The sequence below is a fragment of the Copadichromis virginalis genome, linkage group LG14 (genome assembly GCF_057382275.1).
Source record: "Copadichromis virginalis isolate Kocher_CV1m ecotype Utaka linkage group LG14, C_Virginalis_male_GT1.1, whole genome shotgun sequence".
Classification (NCBI taxonomy): Eukaryota; Metazoa; Chordata; class Actinopteri; order Cichliformes; family Cichlidae; genus Copadichromis; species Copadichromis virginalis.
The window spans coordinates 41,268,043-41,288,829 of record NC_140631.1 but is presented as its reverse complement, the minus strand read 5'-3'; the positions used below and the strand labels follow the sequence as shown (position 1 = coordinate 41,288,829).

The window sequence follows — 20,787 nt, the reverse complement described above, 5'->3', positions numbered from 1 at the left end:
AGGCCTCGAGGACCGGGATCCTGCAGGTTTTAGATGTGTCTGTGATCCATCACAGCTGATTTAAATGGCTAAATGACCTCCTCAACATGTCTTGAAGTTCTCCAGAGGCCTGGGAATGAACTAATCATGTGATTCTTGGTGATATCTAAAACCTGCAGGACACAGGCCCTCGAGGCCTGGAGTTCCCCACCCCTGCTTTATTAGGTACATCTTTTTAGTACTGGGTTGGACTCACTTTTTCCTTCATAGCTGCGTTAGCTCTTCACAGCCCACATTCAACATTGCTCTGAGATTTTGGTCCATGCTGATGTGATAGCATCACACAACTGCTTCAGATTTGGCAGTGGCACAAATGTGCACAATGTGATTCTCCCATTCCATCATTCCAAAGCTGCTCTATTGAACTCTATTCTACCAGCTCGATAGTGTAGTGGTAAGACTACACACCTTTGGAGCGAAAGTTTGATTCCCCAGCCAATATCCAGTAAGGGTCCTGGCTAGACCCCCCATGTGAAAAACCAAGCCCTGGAATGGCGCAGCTATGTCCGCAGCCTGGACAGAAAACATTTCACTGTATGTTGTACTCTGTATGATTGTGTATCCTGCAGCCATCTGAATATGGTACACTGGTCATGAAGGGATGGACATGGTCAGCAACAACACTCAGTTAGGCTGTTGAGTCTGAATGATGCTCAGTTGGTGCTGAGAGGCCAAAACCAACAGCATGTACATAAGATGCAATGTAGGATGCATCCAAGTTTTCATGACGTTTAAGGCAAATTCTGACCCACCGTCCAAAATCCAATGTTGGTTCAGTTGTAGTGTTGGTTTTCTTAGTTGACACCTGCTGTGGATCATATGGATGCTCTTCTGCATACCTCAGTTGTAACAAGTAGTTATTTAAGTTACTGGTGGCTTAATTATAAGCTTGAAGCAATTCTCCCTTTCTCCTAGAGAACTGCTGCTCGCGGGATATTAGCTCCTTTTCAGACCATTTTCTGTAAAATAGATTTTCTGTGGCTGTGTGGAAAATCCCAGCCGATCAATAGCAGTTTTTGAAACACTCACATGAACGTCTGGGGGCAAAGAAGTCTTAAATCTTCGTCATTCCAATGTTCACTTTGAACTTCAGCGAGTTGTCCTGACCATGTCTACATGATTAACTGCGCTGGGTTTCTATCATATGATTGTATTAACAAGCAGCTGAATATGTGTATCTAATGGAGAGTGTCTGTGTATATAAAGGCGTCTTATTCCTAAATGAAGGAATAATTATTCAGCTGATCCCATTAAAAAAGTCATTTCTTCTCTGAAAGTGTTTTTATGGCTGAGCGGCGGAGAGGTGAGCGAGAGAGGCGGTGGAGCGACGCAGACGGAAACAGCCAGAACCGTCTGGGCGGAGAGAGAGGGAGGACTATATACAGCGGCGGAAGGAGCGCAGCGTCACAGAGGTGAGTGCTGTGGAGCTGCCATCAGACAAGAGAGAAGCTCGTCACCCACTCATCAACCAGCGGCTTGTTCTCAGGTAAGTAAAACACGTCAAAGCGCAGATTTGAGTCCGAGCTGAGCTTCATTTACGGGGTTTGGAGGCGACGAGACGATGGAGGCAGAGCAGGTGCTTTAGTGAGGATGACGATGCTGCGGAGGAAGGATGGAGAAAACAGCAGCAGCAGCTTCAAATCTCTTTAAAGTGGCTCCGGTGGGCTTTAAGCAGCCTGCCGATGTTTTCATTGTGTCACAGGGGCGTTTTTCCCGTCCTGGCCTTCACTGCGCACATCGCCACAAACGCGCACCGAGCCCGAATCCCAACATTTTCATCACTCAGCGTCAGAAACACGCTGCGTGGGGAGGAGACCGTGGGTTCGGGCATGTTCTGACTCGGTTTGCAGCGATTTTGTCTTCATGTTTGGTTTGATGTAAAATGGAGGCTGGGTGGAGGAGGAGGAGGATGCTGAAGCTGCCATGGCCTCCTTCCTCTCCTCCTTTCCTTCCTCCGCCTCCCACATCACGTGGCGTCTAACAGCTTCTAACCACCACAAACCCACACAAATATCGCGCAGCTGTCGCGTTATAAGCGCTCAGGTCTGCGTGTCGGTCAATCTGTAAAACGAGCTCTTTGCTGGGTAGAGCGGAGCGTTCCCAGTATTCCCAGTAAGAGATCGATCCTTCTCCAGTCTGCGAGCTGAGTGGGCCGATCTAAGAAAACACGGACATCTTTGAATATGCATGAGGAGATTTATCCATAATATGTTGGAAAGTATGGATATTTTAAATAGTGCGCAGCTTGCCATGTAATCTGTAAAAGGAGCTGTTTGTTGGTGGTAACAGAGCTTTCCCAGTATTCCCAGTAAGAGGTCGATGTTGCTCCAGTGTGTGAACTGAGCCGGTCGATTTGTGGAAATGAAAATATTTTTGTTCACGAGGAAAATTGGGGGAAATGTTCGTTTTGGAAAGTAGCAGTATTCTTCGACACTGTGTTGCAGGAAAAAGGAAAAGTTGCTTCCACGAGAAGACAAAAAAGTGAAAATACTTTCACGTGGTCAGATTCAAGGCTCGCTGGAAGGTCTTAGGAAAGTCGGAACATTATGGAACATCTGGAGATTTTAGAAATTTACTGGAAAGTTTGAATTTTTAGAAAGCAGGAATATTATGGGGGGGGGGGGGGGCAGTTTGTTAGCTATTCCTTAAAATGAGCTTTTTCGGGGTCATATAAAAAATCCCCTGGAGTATATTGATGATAAAATTATTACTGGGAAAGGCTTTGCTGGGATGTTTGGGGCATAAGGAAACTGCTGAATGTGTTTGTTTTGCTAATGAAGGAACGTTTTGAACACGGGACAACGTGGTTATCTTTAAAACGGGAACATCTTGGACATCGTGGAGATTTTGGGAAATACGTCTTACGTGTCTGAACACTGACTTTCTCCTGATGGTGCACATAGAAAAACCCAGAAGAGCCTGTGACTGTGAACGCGTTTGTTCCTGTTTGAGAACATGGATGTAGCACAGTGGCCTTACAAAAGGTCAAAAGCGCCTCCTTAGAGGCGACGTGCTGCAGTTTGTACCTGTAGGGACAGAAACGCTTTTTGTTTCTCGGTGTCGTCGTCCAGTCAACAATAATCTGGAATATAATCCAAACTCATGTTTATTAACACAGATGATCTCTGTTCTCAGAATGCTGAGCGTGGCTGTAACTTTGGTGCTGCTCAGGCTTTCATCAGGAATCTCTCATTTCTTTATTTTTGTTTCAGTAAATCTACATGAAGTTGTGTTTAGTACATGTGCCATAAACATGAAGTGAATACATGTAACATGTATGTGCGTGTCGCCTTCACTGGTCCTAAATCAGCCCGGATCATTTGACCTGGAAGCGAGGCGTCTGAAAACAGGAACCTCGTTAACACAGCAGAGAGCAGCAGCTGAGCTTATTTTTAGGAGATTCATCGGGATGCTTATGCACTTCACCTGTGTGTGTGTGTGTGTGTGTCCACGCTGACTCGTAGGGTCGTGTTGCGTAACCTCGATCGTGGCCTCAGCTGAGTCCTGTTGTCGTTGTGTCCCGCTGGGATCTCAGATTACATAAAGCACTGATAACGAGCTTAATCAGAGAAGTCAAACCCACTAAATGGTGCACAGAGGGAAGTGTTTATCCCGCTCATGCTTTTCAGGTCATTTTCACGTGTAAACAGCCCACAGTGACACGTTCAGGCCTGTTCTGGAAGATTCTGCAGATACATGAGATCCATGGCGTGCATAGACTGCACGGCTGCGTCGCACAGACATTTGATAAATAACGTGAAGAAATAAAGAAAACGCTGCCTTTAGCGTTTGAAAGCAGCCTAAACCTAAACCAGCACACTCTGCATGATGCTGACTCAGTGATGGATGCAGTCGGATGGATGTCAGCATCGTGTCCATTTGCTAAAGTGGATTTAATCCAGTCAACAGCTAATGATGGGCAGCAAGGGTTAGCGTTAGCCCTCTAAGCCACTGTGCAGTGGGTCAATTAGCCTGCTTTCAGCTCTTTCCTCTCTCTCACACACTCACACACACACCCTCTCTCTGGAGTTATACTTAGCACTCGTGTTGTGATGCTGAATGGAAACAGAGACAACAAGACGCTGAAGGAAAACAAACCTCGGCCGGTCTCAGCTGCATCCCGGCCACGCCCTCGTGGCGGAGCCGTGCGGTGGTTCGGGCCGGGAGCGGCCCGAGTACAGCACAACAAACTGCTGAAATGTTGTGTTACTGGCAACAAACTGCGTCACTGATTGAATCTGTTTATTTAAAGTCATTCTGCAGCAGAAACCTAAAGTAAAGCTGTTTGAAGCGCGTCACAGCACAGCTCAGAAACATAATGTGGTGCTAGTGGAATAATTATGTAATTACAAAATGTAATTATTGAGTAAATACCAAGTAATAACTAAGCTCGAGCCCAGTATTAGCAGTAGGTTTATCTGAGTAATGTTAGTTTCATGTAACAGCACAGTAATAGAATTCTAACCGTTTGGATTCAGGTGTGATGTTAAGATGCAGACGGTCATTGTCTTTATGTGCTGCCAATAAAGCTTTATTATGAGTGTTTGTGCACAGAACATTTGAAACATCACACGGAGCAGATTTAGTCTGAAACAGTAACCTCACCTTAGATTCAATCAAACATCTGAAAGGTAAAGATTTTCTGTCTTTTTGGAGCAAAGAAAATGAGCTTCTATGTGACGTAGCAGCTGAATGTTTTCAGCTTTTCTGTTTCATTTGTTTCTGGGGGAAGTTTGGATTTCCTGCGTTGATCTGTGTCCCGTGTTTTGTGGCTCTGGTTTCGATGATGTCGTGCTTCTTATGACGAGGTCTGTATCGCGATGTCCTGTGTTCTGGTTCATATCATGCTTATTATCTGCAGCAGTCTCACCCGTGTCGCAGTTTTGGACTTCTTGTGGTTGATTCTGTTTCACAAAATGCGAATATTAAACCAAACAAGAGGGGCAGTCATTGCAGCTAGAAGTCTTTCAGGTCACACGAGACAATGTGACAGAAACAGAACCTCAGTCCGCAGGAAAGCAAAGGAAGCAGCTCCTTTTAAAGACTCAGTGTCAGTTACAAAGACGGGGTGAGGGCACGCCAGCCGTGGCTGTTAGCACACACCTGTCTTCTCTGATCAGACTTGTACAGTCAGTCAAAAAGTGTGAAGGCCCAGCAGTCTGATGGAGTAAAACATCAAGAAAGGCTGTGAAACCTGGTTCTTCATGAAGGTCAGTCAGACTGGATGGTGTCCTGACCGAGGACGTAAGGCTCCCTGGATCAGGGATGTCCTTAGTTATTAGTATTTACTACTCACTGACAGTTTGTGCTCTCCAACATCCAGCTTCCTGTTTCAACCTCTGCTTGTATTCTCATTAGTGTTTGAGGAGCACAAACGCTGAGAATTCCTGAATAAAATGTGAGCAAAATGTTGTTTAAAGGACAAAATAATAGAAAATCTCATGAAAATCTGTTACTGCGTCCTCTCTGACAGGCCCTGCTGCAGAATCCCTCATCATGACAAAAGAGGAGAACCTGGAGGTGCAGGAGAAGGAGAGGCACGACCGGGAGGAGCAGGAGGAGGGGAGGGTCCAGAGAGAGGAGGAGGAGGCGCTGACTGAAGAAGAGGAGGAAGAAGTAGAGGAGGAGGAAGAAGAAGAAGAGGAGGAGTATGAGCTAGAGGAAGAGAGGGAGCAGGAGGAGAGGACAGAAGTGGAGGAGGATGAGGAAGAAGAGCAGCAGGAGGAGGAGCGGGAGGAGAGAGAGGAGCGCGAGGAAGAGGAGGAGGCTCCGGCCGAACCGGAGCCAGAGCCCGTGTCTGTGTCCGAGTACCAGAGTCCGGTTCACGAGCCGCGGCGCCGAGCCATGGTGCACCCGTCCGCCCAGGCACCGCTGCCCAAAGACTACGGTACGTCATACCACCTTAAATTCAGACACCTTAAATGCTGCCAGTCACGCTGTTAAAGTGGAGACTGCTGGAGTCACAGCTCACTGTCAGCACTCACAGTCTGACTGATCGGCCTGTTGTATTGATGACAGCCAATCACTGTTCAGTAAGCAAATCACCGCAGTTCACGGAGCAGCACAGCAGAGGGCGCTCTCAAGCTGACTTTTACTCTTTCAGCATTAACTCCTACTCTGTGCACTTCCTGCTCCCTAGGGGGCGCTCTGTGGAGCTGTAGAGCAAAAATATAAATGTGAGGTAAATGTTTGGTCCCGACAACAGCTTCACTTTAATTTTTAGATGTTTCTCACAGGTTTCTGTTGTGTCTGAGTATTACTGATGTTACAGCACCACAAGCTGCTTAATGGCAGCTGCCATTTTGATTTGGGGCGTGAAGCAAACAGCAGCAGAGACTGTGTAGCTGCATCACCTTCAACCACCGCAACCAGCTGCTTCTTCTTCTTTAACTTCTAACGTCCAGTTATCTTTTGGGAATGGGCGCCATTGAGGGAGGACGTCCTTTAGTGACCAATCAGCTTGCATTAGCAGAATGCATTTTATAGATAAAGTTACACATCGGTGGTATTTTATTTCAGTCCCATTCATAAGACCTTCTCCATTAGTACCTACTCGGATCCACTGATTTTCCATTACAACCCAGTGTGCGTGCTTGTCGTCATAGCAACATATCTGCATGTCATGACATGACTGCCACAACATAGGTGGACGTCGAGGTGATGATATACCTGCTGCTCAGTCTGTGGCTTTTCTCACACTCTGGATCACGGCGTCGTTTTTGTAGCCGTTTCCCTCGTAGTCAAGCTTCAAAAATGGTGGTTTGGATTTTCGTAAACAATCGAGTGACGCTACTGACCAGCCAGTTGGTGGGATGAAGTCTGACGATGTCACATTTTAGTACCTGCTCGGATCGCTAGGAACCCCGAGTGAGCAGGTACTATGACTTAATGGAAAACCCTGAAAACTGTAGCGAATCGTGCTGAGTCGATCGAGTAGGTACTAATGGAAAAGGGGCTATTGAGGACAAGCTCATGAGCGCCCCCTGCTGTGCCTCAAGATGAATATGCAGCTGATTTCCTTCATTGTTATTAGCAGGAAGTGGAATGGCTCTCCCGGAGCTGCTGACAGTGAGTCGCAGTGGGGCAGGTTGTCAGGCTGATGGCAGTGAAATAAAACCCTCCTCAGAGCTGCAGAGCCTGCAGGAAGAGAAACTGCAGCACTCGCAGGTTATTTCTGATTTGATGACGGGGACAGATTCTTCTTGGTGTCACCGTCTGGAACCATCTCCTGCCTGCTTTCCTCGCTCCTTTCCGTTTACCTTTCTTTGTCTCTTTAAGCTCATCTGTGATTTCTTCCTGTTTGCGTGCAGCGTTCACCTTCTTCGACCCAAATGACCCGGCCTGCTTGGAGATCCTCATGAATCCCCAAACCACGGTCCCTGAGCTGTTCGCCATCGTGCGACAGTGGGTTCCCCAGGTGCAGCACAAGATTGACATCATCGGCAATGAGGTGAGAACATAAAAGCAAAAAGAAAAAAAAACACTGGAAAACCTGCAGTTCCTCTAACGTCCACTAGAGGCTCCAGCAGTGAGTCCGTCCCCACAGACTCCCCTGTTCAAACTTTACAGCAGAAATAAACACGTTTACAGTCTGATGCATAAAAACTTGCTGCTTTCTACACATAATTTCCTGATTCATACATTCATAGTTAATTTTTTAATAACTTCCATTAGGCTTAAACTTTGGGGCTCATGTCTCCGTTTTTGAAACCTCGGCAGTGCTGCAGCTTCTCTTTCAGCCTGCTGCAGTCCTCTGTGTCACTGGCTTAAAGCCAACACTGATTCATTGTCACATTGACCCAGATTCAACCCTCTGGACACACACACACACACACACACACACACACACACACACACACACACACACACACACAGTGATGTCTCTCTGAGCAGCTCTTGTCAGGCTCTTAAAGCCTGAATGCTGAAAGCTTCTGTTCAAAGCACAAATTATGGTCCATGCAATTAAAAAATACAGGCTGGGAAGATTATTTATTATTGATGATTGATTTGGACTGGATACCAGATAACAATATGGAGGCTCTTCCATGTGATAAAGTGCTCTCTGCATCAGACACCTGTATGTGCACTTTGATTGCATCACCAGCAGCGTCTCAAAGGTTGTTGCTGCCGTTACTTTATTTTTAGTCAAAAGTGAGAAGAAGCTGCTGTGCCAAGTTTTTAGCAACCATGGTGACCAAGGCACAGATACCATGTAATTGTTGCTAAGCAACATGCAAATAACATCCTAGAGAAGATTGGATGCGCGGGCCCCACAGCTGGACATGCTGTTTGTCAGATCACTGCACTGAAAATGCTCCAAAGCAAACCTAAAGCAGCAGCATCCATGTGCATCATCAGGCCCATCCGCTCACCGTAACCTAAACAATTATTTAAAGAAATCCATCCCTTAGGGAGGGGAAAGGTTTATGAAGGGGGCATATCTGTACAGACCTTCTGTAATGGTCACACTGGCAGCAGCGCTGCTCACAGAGAGATGGTGATAATGACCCAGTTAAAATGGCTGCATGGAAACAGGAGGCAGAGCAAGTGGTGCAGAGGGAGAGGGAGCGATGGAAAGTCAGTGAGGCTTCACCGTGACTCAGCGTGAAGCCGACTCAGCCTGGAGGAAAGAAAAACAAGGAGAGAGCGGCACAGCGACGATCGCGGAGAAGAAATCAGCCAACGAGCTGGAAGGCTGGCAGCCAGCACGGCCAGGATGTGAACTCAGGGTTTTCCCACTTTAAAGTTTATTATACAACCATAACATCACATGTAGGAGCGATATACAGATGTTAAATAAAATATTATAAATGTATCCTCAGCTATCTGCCCCTCCTGGCTTTATTTAACGTTTTTGTTTAGTGTGACAGGAAAGTGACGCCTAAAAATCCAGAAAACTGAAAGCCTGATATCAATAACTGCTGTGTGAAAACCAGAACATGCTCTGACACGATTAAAAAACCCAGAGTACAAGTGGCTCTAAACAGAAAGGGAAAGTTCCAGAAGCCTGCACGTGCAGATATCAGTTTGTAAAGTTTTGATGTGAAATCTCTGGTCAGGTTACCTGTAACTGTCTTTCCTCCGTCTCAGCTCCTGAAGCGTGGTTGCCATGTGAACGACCGCGATGGTTTGACCGACATGACGCTGCTTCACTACAGCTGCAAGGCTGGAGCGCACGGAGTTGGTAAGTTACTTTATTTGATACTTATTAGGGAAGCATCGGTCTAGAGGTGCACCGACCGACCGACCAGAGACCAGGATCAGACAGTTCCTGACTTAATTAGCCTGTTTCATATGCAGCATACACACAGCGATGTGTTCAAATACTCAGTTGCAGACTCACAGGCAGGTCGTTAGTGTGAGGCTGTGGCTGTTAGCGAGCTCTTCGCTGTGAGTGATGGAGACAATAGACCTCGTAATTCACCCTCAGCCAGTTAACAAAGTTATCCAAACCTCAGCCGCAAGCTAGCAGCCTCGGTATGAGCAAAGGATCAAGGCGGCTACGAGCAAAACTACAGAGACGAGTGAAAAACAGAAAAAAAGTTGCTGGCTCGGTGAGGTCGGGTATCCGGCAGCAACTCATTTCACTTCACTTTCAGCACTTTCATTAGTTCAGTAGTTTAAGTGAGAGAAACTCACCACAGTTCATGTTCAAAAAGGTTCATTAATTATGAAGAAAAGCTGCTTTTTGCTTGTAAGGCTGTCAGGTTCTTAGAGACATCATCTAAGTCAGCAGGACACATTTGGAAAACTGGAGTCAGTGCGTCTCTGTTAATCATCCCAGAATAAATATCTGACAAATGACTCTAAACGCTGATATCAGCCCAGAATATCACAAATCTTCAACTTTACCATCCTGGGTCTAACTCGACGTTACTGCTGATGACTCTGACTCCACCCACGAGAAAATAATAAAACTATTTACATATTTTTCCCATAAACCTTCTGTGAAGAGTTTGTGTTATTACCTGTGAAAACTTGGCCCTCAGGGGGTTGAATTCTAATAATCACAAATCACATGAAACAAAAAAATCCCAACAACACACCAAACCAACTTCAGTCCAAAGTCTCAAATCCTTCCACCCTCGATTCAGAAGAGATTTTGCTTCAGGAGGAAGAGCAGAGGGGCGATCCTTGTTTCAGGTCCCACGTTCCTCTAGTTCGTCCTGATGTAACAACTGGGAATAATGCCGACTCGAGCTCTCACGTGGTTCCAAGTTATTGTACAGGGCAGCTGCGTGGACCTGCTCTGGGGCGGCCGGCGTCTGTGCGTGTGGTGGATTCAGCTCCTCCGCGTCTTAGTTTCGTCCTCATTGTGTGTGCAGGCGACCCGGCGGCAGCGCTGCGTCTCACCACTCAGCTGATCTCGCTGGGCGCCGACGTGAGTCTGAGGAGCCGCTGGACCAACATGAACGCCCTGCACTATGCCGCGTACTTCGACGTCCCGGAGCTGATCCGAGTCCTGCTCAAAGCAGCCAAACCCAGAGGTAATTTCTACACCAGGCAGTATTTTAGTGGTCGTTCTGAAGGTAACAGGAGGTGAGACTCTCCTTCCGTGTTCTCCTCAGTCCTGAACTCCACATGCAGCGATTTCCACTATGGTACGGCTCTCCACATCGCCGCCTCCAACCTCTGCCTGGGTGCAGTCAAATGTCTGCTGGAGCACGGAGCCAACCCCACCGTCCGGGTAAGGACAGCTTTCCTTACTTACTACTGGGGGCTAATTAAATGGGCTCATCTCCAGCTCCATGTTTGTTTGTTTTTAATTCATGAATTAACGTAGCTTTGCATAATTTTCAGTTCAAAGGAATCCTTCTTTACCTTGTCCCGGTCCTTGGTGCAGACCCTCAGTTCTTTTTAATTCTGTAACAAGCCTTTTTAGCTTCTGCCGAGCTCTCCTCTGATTGGCTGATCCAGTCTGTGAAGGTCTGAACTGCAGGTGGAGGATAAGGATAATAAGACTGCTTCAGCTCCTTGAGTTTTTTGTGCTGCTGTTCCTTTAAAGCTGAAATCCAGAGACCCTTAATGGTGATTTATCGTCTCAAATCTGACTTTCTGACTTGTTTCTGCAGAACGATAAGGGTCAGGTTCCAGCAGAGGTGGTTCCCGACCCAATGGACATGAGCCTGGACAAGGCGGAGGCGGCAATGGTGGCCAAAGAGCTGAAGCAGCTGCTACTGGACGCCGTTCCACTGAGCTGCAATCTTCCCAGAGCCACGCTGCCCAACTACGACAACATCCCAGGAAACCTGATGCTGGCCGCTCTGGGGCTGAAGCTGGGAGACCGTGTGGTGCTGGACGACATGAAGGTCAGACACGCTGAGATCAAACTGGGATAAATGGATTGACGGACATTGAAACAACAAATCTTCTGTATTTCTGCATAAACATGACCTAAAACATCACGGTCCTGAACCTCTGAACATCCACCAGGTCAACAGTGACCTCTTTAGGGTTAGAGGTACAGTTTGGTTCACGTCTACTCACTTACATGATATTTGTGCTCATATGCAGACTTGCAACAAAAGACCGAACTCGTGTAAGAGACTAGATTTGGAAGGTGGCATCTTCTAGTTTCTGAGCCGGTGCTTGTTTAGCGTGTCGCTCACATGCAAACTACCCCTAAGATGTTCTGTGGCAGCCTGGTGGATGGAGGTCAAGGAGACTCAAAGAGATGTACAGGAAATTACATTAAAATGTTAGATTTGTATTTTTTAATACTCCAGAGGGTTACAGGTATGTGGACCTTTGCTTTGGATATTTGCTGTGAGCCACCTCGTGTATCAAAAACTACAAACGACCTTTTCAGGCAGCTGTTGAGGGATTTGACTCCATTCCCAGGTACAGGCATCCTCAGCTCTGTCAGGGAGGGGCTCTGAGTCAGGACTTCTTCTTCTTTGTAGGATGCGATGATGGTTCTTGTGTTGCTGCACGGTTCAGTTCACAGACAGGTCTCCTGATATTTTCTGCTAATTATAAGTCAGAATTCATCGTTTCATTGATGATGATTGATTGACCACCATGCTTCACTGATTTAATGACGCTCTTATGGTTGAATGCAGCATTTTCTTTCTTCTTATCGAAAGCCAGAAGTTGTACTTTGGTGTCAAAACTCTCATTCCAGTTTCCCTCCTGCCTGGAAACTAGTTTTGTCTGGTTTTTGGAGCAATGCTCTCCAGGTTAGTCCAGTGTTTTCTTGATGTTCACCTGGGGTTTCACACCTGGGTTGATCTGGGTTGACATGTGGAAGGGATCGGTGGTTTGGAATTTGCTCCGTAGGTGGATTTTCGAGCAGTTTCTGCAGGATTCTGTTCATCTGGACGTTTTCGGTGGGAGAAACGTTTCATCATCATCAGGTGACGTCTTCAGTCTCAGCTGACTGCAGGTTTCAACCTTATAAACAGGACATTTGCACAGTGACTGAAACCTGCAGCACTGAAGGAACAATGGCTTTACTTGGATGAGTTGATGTTTCTCCCACTGAAAAGTCTAAATCCCGACGAACATATTCAACAGATTTACTTACCTGGATGATCGAGCATCAAGTCGTTATTTTTGGTCGGCAGATTTTCAGAAACTAGAAGATGTTACATTTCAAATAAAGTCTTGTTTGAATTGCAGTTTTTTATTAACAGCTTTTACATTTGGGCGTTTAAAATAGGACCCTGTAGCCTTTGGGGGGGTTGCCAGTGGATGTTAAGAGGTTAATCTGATCGGCAGTTTCTTTTTAACAACATGTAAACAGCAGTGTGTGTGTGTGTGTGTGTGTGTGGTGGCAGTTTGTCCTTCACACTGTGCTTCTTGAGCTCTGAACAGTGTGTTTTCACTGTGCAGCCCCACAGAGACCAGAGCAGAGACGACAGCCCGGCTGCAAAACGCAGACAGGTTGGTTGGAGTGGCTGGATTGTAGACTAACTGAAGTGACTCACCACGCTGCCAACATGTTGTCTTCCTATGAAATCACCGTCACTCCATCTGTAGCGTTGATGTCACGTTCGTCCCTTTCATAAAACACAGCAGCAGACACCCAGACTATCTGCCCCCATGCAACCTAACCAGAAAAAATCTCTTTTGCAGTCATGCTCCGAGAGTGCGAGAGGTCACCTCTGACTCCGCCCTCTCTTTTTGTTTCTGTGTCTCTCAGGCTGGCACTCTGAGGTTTTGTGGTACTACAGAGTTCGCCAGCGGGCAGTGGGTCGGCGTGGAGCTAGACGAGCCAGAGGGCAAGAACGATGGCAGCGTGGGCGGCGTCCGCTACTTCATCTGCCCTCCGAAGTTAGGTGAGAGATTTGTGGTTTCTACAGGCGAGACAAAGACTCCTTTCATTTTGTTCCCGTTAGCTGAAATCAAGTCACCGTGTTAAGTAGCGTATTCTAGGCGACTTTTCCCAGGATTTTTCCAGTTGCTCCGGGTTCTCACAAGTGAGTTCTGATCTGCTCCCCATTGGATGTTCCCAGAAAACCTCCAAAGGGGAATCAGACAAACCTAACTCAAGTTTAGTAATACTTCCTGAATCTGCAGGAAGTGACTGTGGCTCTTCAAGACCTCCAAGCTTTAGAACATCCAGCGAATCAGTGAATACATCAGAGAACGTGACATCTAAAGACGTCATATCTCTGTTCATCAAAAGCATCACTAAAAAACACAGGAGGCAAACACGAAGAGTCCTTCCCTCATTTCACCGTTTAAAGTCATCTCCTTGTTCATGTTCAGTCGGCTGTCCCTGCTGCAAGTCCTGGTGTGAGCTCTTTGATTTCATCGTAAACAAACTCACTGACCGACTGTTCTTGTGGAGGCTTTTGGTGGAGAAGTGAGACTTCTGGAGGAGCACGCTCGTCATCTTTCCAGCATGGAAACAGGAGTTGTTGCTGTTTCTCACTGCGTTGATCTACTTCTGCCCTGCAGGGATTTTCGCTCCAGTTTCAAAGATTTCCAAATCTGTGGACCAGACGCCTTCATCAGTCACCTCCACCCCAAGAACACCCCGCATGGATCTGGCCTCCCGCCTCGCAGGAAAGACCAAGAAGGAGAAAGAGAAGAAGGAGAAAGAGCGAGAGAAAGGTAACCGAGCTACAGTCTTTGCTAATAGCTTCATTCGATTAGGTTTATCTGTGCTTCTCATCAGTTTTGTTCTGCATTCTCAGCCCAGAAGAAGAAGGCTTCAGTAGCCAGTCTGGATCCAGAGGGAATGAATGTGGAGGTCGGAGATCAGGTTCTGGTAGCCGGACAGAAGCACGGCATCGTTCGTTACTTTGGCAAGACAGACTTTGCTCCAGGTGCGTTTGCTGATCCTCAGTCGGTTCTCTGAACTGTGCACATGTGGATACTTGTAGGACTGTGTTGTCTGTCCTTCTCCAGTCCGGAGAAACTTTGCACTAATCCTGCAGAAATGCTTATCAGACAGAGCAGCTGTGACCGGATCTGTGTCCCTGCAGGTTACTGGTTCGGTATCGAGCTGGACCAGCCCACAGGGAAACACGACGGCTCGGTGTTTGGGGTCCGCTACTTCAGCTGCCTGCCCAAATATGGAGTGTTTGCTCCGCCCTCCCGTGTCCAGAGGTGAGGATATGTCGAAGGTACCGTGATGTTTTAGTGTGTGTAATAAATGAGAATGGGGAGATAATCAGCTTCAGGATTAATTAGCTCAGAAATTCTTCCAATGTTGGAAATGAAAAAGATTAAATATATGAAAAAAACTGAAAATACAGCAGAGCATTAAAAGCTGTGGAAGCTTGAAGTGAAGCTTCAAAGTAACCAGGACGATGTGACATTAAGGCTTTTTAAAATCTTTGATTCCTGAGCGACGCCTTAAAAGTCGCCAATAAACACTGTTGTTGTCAGAATCGGAGGCCCTAAGGACGGCTCACAGAACGACAGCTCCACGGTGAAGAAGGTCCACCAGATCACCAGTAAGTGACGACCATAGTGTTTTATTATCATTCTTTACCCCTGAAAACCGTATTTGTCTCCTTGTTCTAACAAACGTTGTGTGCTTGTGCGCTGCAGTGTCACAGCCGAAGCGTAACTTCAACACGATGCGTTCTCCTAAAGACCTCACGTCTGAGAGCTCCATATCCAGGTCAGCCCTGCTCCGTCACATTACAGTCCTGCGCTCTTTGCTGTTCGGCTTTCTTGGACTTTTTGACAAGAGGAAATTTTGGAAACGGTTCAATTTGAGCTTTTAAAAGAAAAGCAAAATAAAACTGTTTTCACCTTTTTATCAAAAGTCCAAATAAGTCCAGCAAAGCAGGCAGGATTAGACTTACTGAACCCTGCTCTTCCTCCTCCTCCTCGTCTCCTGCAGGCTGCTCTTCTGTTGTTGGTTTCCGTGGATGCTGCGCGCTGAGATGCAGTCCTAACTACGCCCTTCCTCTTCTCTCTTCTACTCCACCACCAGATCAGTCTCTCCGCTGTACTTGCTCTCCATCTTCTACTCCTGCTTTCACCGACTTTCGCCGTCGTCAGTCAAACTTCTCGTGGTGACCCCGTCCCCCTCCTCTCTTAATCTCAGCCCAGAACCTCCTAATTTAGCCGTTCTATAGCAAAATCTATAGTGCCTTGTATCTGATCAAAACGTTCCGCATTCCTTTGAAGAAACCGAGAATCCGATTCCTCCAAAAAACCCAACCTTTCACGTCTTCTCACCTCATCGTCCCAGCTCGGTATTTGTCCGTGCTGTGCTGTCATTCGGGGCCTAACAACAACCACAAAACGTTTGTTTTTGCTACTACTAGCTTTGGGTCTTAAACAGATTTTGTCATTAATGCTAAGCTCGGCACAAGCTAGCTAAAACGTGGACAATAATGCAGATATTCAGCCTGTGCTTTGTGGTTTGGCAGATGTTTGTTAAATTCTCAGACACTTTCTGCACAAATGAACAAGAGCAGCGCACGAGAGCTCAAACAGTTTGTGCAAAATAAGTTTGTCTGCTCGTCTGAGACCAAGAACCTCTGCCGTCTCCGCTTGAGTTAAGATGTAAAAATCCCGAGTGCATGGAGGGAAAATCCCAGAAAACATCCCGACTCCAAACTGTTTGAAACTCAGAAGTGAAAACAGGGTTTTTACTTGAACGCAGCCAATAATTGTCTGTAGGAGAGTTTATTTCCACTGCTGATGTGTGAGATAAGTAAGTGGTTCTTGGCCTCCGGGTTGACTCGCTGTATGTGGAGGAGTGTGGATGCTAACATTTAATAACAAGAAGAAGCTTTATCTTTAATTTACATTTTTCCATTTTTCCTGACCACAAAGAACAGCTTTGATGTTTATCCTGCTGTTTGTCAGCCGTTAATCTTTAAAGGTACTTTTAGCAAACGTCTGGCAGGAAATGCAACGCACATTTTCACCACAAGGTGGCAGCGCTTCATCTGAGCTCCAGTGTAGTTTTCCACCAGCACTACAGTCGTCTACATGCACAGAACGATTTTTGTGCTCCAATGAATAAAATAAGTCTGATTAGCAACATTTGTACGAATGTTGAGCTAATTTTAGAATTTCTCGTGAGCAGTTTAGGTCCACCTGGTGGTCGACAGAGGTATTACATCAATTTGCATCTGCAACATAAATGTCTTTGACATAAAGGCGCAAGCTGGTTTATTTTTTGAAGGATTGAATCTGCTTTTGTCCAAGAATTCTTTACAAAAAGTACCTTTGATTATAGTCACTGCTAATCAGCGTATTGCCAATACTTGGACACTAATAACAGGCTCCAGTTGTAATCTGTTAACCATAAACTGCTAACTGACCCAAACCGTTGACGTTTCCGGCCCCATTTCATGAGACTGTCATGTCTTTATGTTGCCTCTGAACACGAGCTTCAGTTCCAGCTAAATGTGATGTCCAGTCCATTCAGGGTAGAATATGTCTTTGTAATATTAAGCGTCCCTTCATCAGCGCCTCCATTTCGAGGTTTTTAATGACCTTTACTTAAAAGTTTAACCCCCAAACGAGCTCCCGAGTCCAAATCTTTGATCTTCCTCTGACCCTCCTCTCTCGCTCCTCTCTCTCTCCATTTAAATAAGACTTTGGTATCTTTTGTGAATGTGAGCATCCGCGAAAAGAAAAACACAAGCTAACCTAAATGTGTGCTTAATGGTAAATCTCTGCATAACTGAGAAACAGCAATATGTAAACAGTGTACCTATCTCTGTGTGGAAACGTTTCCTGTGTTAATGTCTCGTTACACTCTGTGAGCACTCGATACAGAGAGATGAACACACTCGCGCTCGGATGGCCGAGGCTGCTGGGGCGAGCACAGAGAATAACCGGGCAAGCGAAGGGATGAAATCCATCCTCAGTTTTGATCCAAGTCAAGTGGAAAGTGACCCAGATGCCACCAGGAAGACCGTGGAGCGTATTTGGTGAGGTCAGATCCTCAGTTTGTGCTGCTTCATTATTCTGTTATCTGATTCTTGGACGGAGCATTCAGATCTCATGAGCAAGACCGGGCAGATTTGGTAACTTGTTTCCAGAGATGTAAAACTTTAAACTATGAGAATTATGAAATATGACCAACCACCTTCCTGCAAACACTGGTTGAAGGTCATTTTAGAGAATGATGAGGTCGTTAAGAGCCTTTGAGGCGGGGCTTGCCGGTTTTTCTCTCCGTGTGCTCTGCAGCCTCGGCCAAAGGAGACATTTGTGGTTGCTCGTGCACACTGCTGTGGATAATGTCCTGTTTGTGCTCGTGGAATCAGCTTCAACGTTATACTAACGAGAACTGCAGTGCTTTTGCTTTTCCACTCACCAGGCGCTCAGTTTAACTCAGTCAGCTGCAGGATTTAGTCCATGTGGTCACAAACCTTTCATTCCTGCTTGAACTTGACCTGAGCCTCGCCTCTGAATGACTTAACCAGACGAGCGGTAGGTTGAGTCATGTCGCGTTCCCCACGGACACAAACTGGTGTCCTGGTAGGACTGTAGTAAATTTAAGCTGCTTTAAGGATGTCCTGAAATCATCATGGATGAGATGAACACAAAAAGTCAGTCCTGCATCCATCGAGTTGTTGGAACCGTCCAAAACTGTCCTGAGAAGCAGCTTTTTGAAAAATGGGACTAGACGTTCGAGCGATGTGCAGATGACTTACTGCTTTACCTTCACAAATAAATATCACAGCCACAGCCCAAACAAGCCAGACGAACCGGAGTCAGTCCACGTGTCGTATTTGCATCTGTTTATAGTTTCACTCTGGAAATTCATCGCCACAAGTCAGCTGTCGTAGCACGGCGTTCAATGCTGAAGCTCCACCCAGTCGGGCGAGCGTTAGTGGACCGCAGTGATGGTGGAGGTTTGTCTTTGTACAGTAAACGTACAGTAACAGTACAGTCGATATGTCGGTTTGAACGTAGCGTGCTGTGTAGATGTGGAGCGTCACCAGTTATTAATCTCACGCTAAAGGAAGCGTTACAGACGTTTTTATCGCCACATATTTTCACTTTGGTTTCTGTATCCAAGGCCGTTGCCGCTCCTTTTGCCTGATTTGGCTCTTTAACTACAAACTCTCACTTTGTCGTTTTTGTTGATTGGATTTCAAACATGCTTTTACTTTAAGATTGGTTTCCTTACTTTGAGGCAGCAGGAATGTTTGAAATTTTGCATCCTTGTCGAGATTCAGCCACTGAAACTCCGTCACGTCGTAGCCATCATCTTCTCCTAATCGAAACCAAAATGTGACTGTAAATTAAAAATGTTCTAGAAATGTTTCCACTTTTTGGTTTCAAATGAAAATCCTGTTTGATGCCTTCATCGCCCACGTTGGCTTCGTTTCTCCACACTTCAACAAGATGAGATGACGTTAAATACATGTATCCTGAGAATCGTGATCAGGGATGCACCGATCAAACTTTTTCAGCTCCAGTGTGGTAGCCTGGCTTTGGGTGTCTGCTGATATCGAGGACTGACCCAGGAACAGTCTGGAATGAGGAAGCAGTGATCTTTACTGATCTTTACTGATCTTTACTGACCTTTACTGGAAGCTGGAGCCTGAAAGTGAAAATTTAAAAGCAAAGAAGAGAAACTCCCGTTAGCCTCGTTATGAGTGTTGACGTTGGTCCACCAGAGGGCAGCTTCCCTGATGAAACCAAACAAAAACAAGATTATGACAATATTATCTTATTAAAGACTCACAAATACAACAGATATTCAGGAAATCTGTTTGTATTTCAAGTGTCTGGAAGACAAAAATATCATTGGTTGAACTGATTTGTGCGTCGCGTCTGTTACTTTAGTTTCCTTTGGTCCTCTCGGTCTGAGTGCTCCTCACATGCACGTTTGTATCATCCACAAATAAAAGCTGTTTGCATCGGAGGTGTGAAAAGCCTCAGAGTTGCTTTCCTGTTGGCTCCCTCCATGCTACACCACAGCTGACAGGCCCTTGCTGATGGGTGGTGTAAGCTACATACAGCTGAACGACTTGTTGAAGTGTTCGGCGTCAGACTGACAGACAACCCAAATATCCGATCAGTGCATCCGTGATCACGGTTGGTTCTGGAGAAGCGTTGTTATTATGTCGTATGAGCACAAACACGGCGATCGTCTCTCATCTTCCACAACTCAAGACGAAGCTGAGTCAGGAGTTTATTGTCAGTCGCCTCTGTGATTTCTTTCCTCCTGATGTGAAGCCGGGAGCCGTTGGACAGTTTTAGCGGCTCAGCTCTTGTTTGCAACACAACTTCTCTGCAAGCAGATTTTCAGAGCTGCACTGACGCCAGCGGCTGCTTAAAGGAAGGAAATCAGTCACGTTTGGATCAGCAGGAATGGAAACTGTGATTTGTAGTTAACTGAGAGAGTCGGTGTCCTTTAAAGAAGTGACGGCTGTCTGACGATGTAACGTCGAAATCACAGAAACGAACTCGGCACTGCTCGTTTCAACATTCGGAGTCTGAAGATTATACAGTATATAGCCTATATTTTGATAACTTCACTAAGTGTACTTTTTGTTCTCTGGTTTTGTAAAGTGTGCGTGTGTGTTACTTTAGTCCATGTGTGTGCGTCACTCCTGTTTTCAAAGTGTGTTTAAAGCCGACGGGCGCGGAAGCAGAAACAGGAGAGAAGGAGCATCGACGTCTTCTTCCTAACAGATCCTCACTGCATGCTCTCTCAGTATTTTCTCATTCGGGGTTTTCAGTGTATCTTCTCATCCATCAGCATGAAAATGCTTCTAATAATAACAACTATGAATATAATAAAGATTTGATGTTTTTCTAAACCTTCTGTCTGCTGGACTTTTTATCTGCGTTCAGATAAAATCAGGTGAAACAGTAACTAATAAAACTGATACATTTATTATCTTTTTTTATTTGACTCATCAGACTATAAAAGGATTCACACTGACACCTTGTAGCCAGTTATCAGAGCACACCCACAAAATCTGCAGAGTGAAAATGATTTATATGCATATTTTTAAATTTTAGACAGACAATAAGTATAAATAAATTCATACTTGCAGCATAATTACATGTTGATTTTAGTTTGATGGGGATTCTTTGTGCTTCTTTCTCCCCGTGAGCTCCTCCGTGGCTCACACAGGTGTCTGTAGACCTGGGGTATCAAACATGAGGCCCTTTGGAAAATGTGAAGGAGGAAAATGATTTTGGATTTTAAATGTGGTTTGTTTGTTCTCTGACAAAGACCTCACCCACAGCCATTTATAATACACCAAAGAAATGATAGATTTCTGTAATTTTACACATTTCTTACAATTTAAGCAAAGGTTTAATAAAAAGAGTTTACTACATTTACTGCAGCAACAT

At 45.8% G+C, this 20,787-nt stretch overlaps 1 protein-coding gene across 2 annotated transcripts; it reads left to right on the top strand.

Annotated features, from left to right (window-relative positions):
- Positions 1-1,383: 1,383 nt before the first annotated feature.
- On the top strand, positions 1,384-20,243 carry clip3 (CAP-GLY domain containing linker protein 3). Of its 2 annotated transcripts, XM_085430949.1 has the most exons (15): positions 1,384-1,525; positions 5,513-5,926; positions 7,350-7,489; positions 9,130-9,223; positions 10,365-10,526; positions 10,608-10,726; positions 11,112-11,348; positions 12,874-12,924; positions 13,184-13,319; positions 13,945-14,100; positions 14,184-14,315; positions 14,475-14,598; positions 14,881-14,948; positions 15,046-15,118; positions 15,344-20,243. In XM_085430949.1, the coding sequence occupies exons 2-15, from the start codon at positions 5,536-5,538 to the stop codon at positions 15,396-15,398; spliced, it is 1,938 nt and encodes a 645-aa protein (XP_085287075.1). In that variant the 5' UTR covers positions 1,384-1,525; positions 5,513-5,535; the 3' UTR covers positions 15,399-20,243. The 2 variants fall into 2 exon arrangements, with proteins under 2 accessions (XP_085287075.1, XP_085287076.1); XM_085430950.1 differs by lacking the exon at positions 12,874-12,924 and having other exon boundaries at positions 1,385-1,525.
- The last annotated feature ends 544 nt before the right edge of the window (positions 20,244-20,787 follow it).

Excerpts from the sequence above, each read along its gene's own strand:
- clip3 (XM_085430949.1), top strand. The coding sequence starts at position 5,536 with ATGACAAAAGAGGAGAACCTGGAGGTGCAGGAGAAGGAGAGGCACGAC. Across the intron at positions 10,527-10,607 it reads CAAAGCAGCCAAACCCAGAG|TCCTGAACTCCACATGCAGC; the intron begins GTAATTTCTACA and ends TGTTCTCCTCAG. Across the intron at positions 14,599-14,880 it reads CCGCCCTCCCGTGTCCAGAG|AATCGGAGGCCCTAAGGACG; the intron begins GTGAGGATATGT and ends TGTTGTTGTCAG.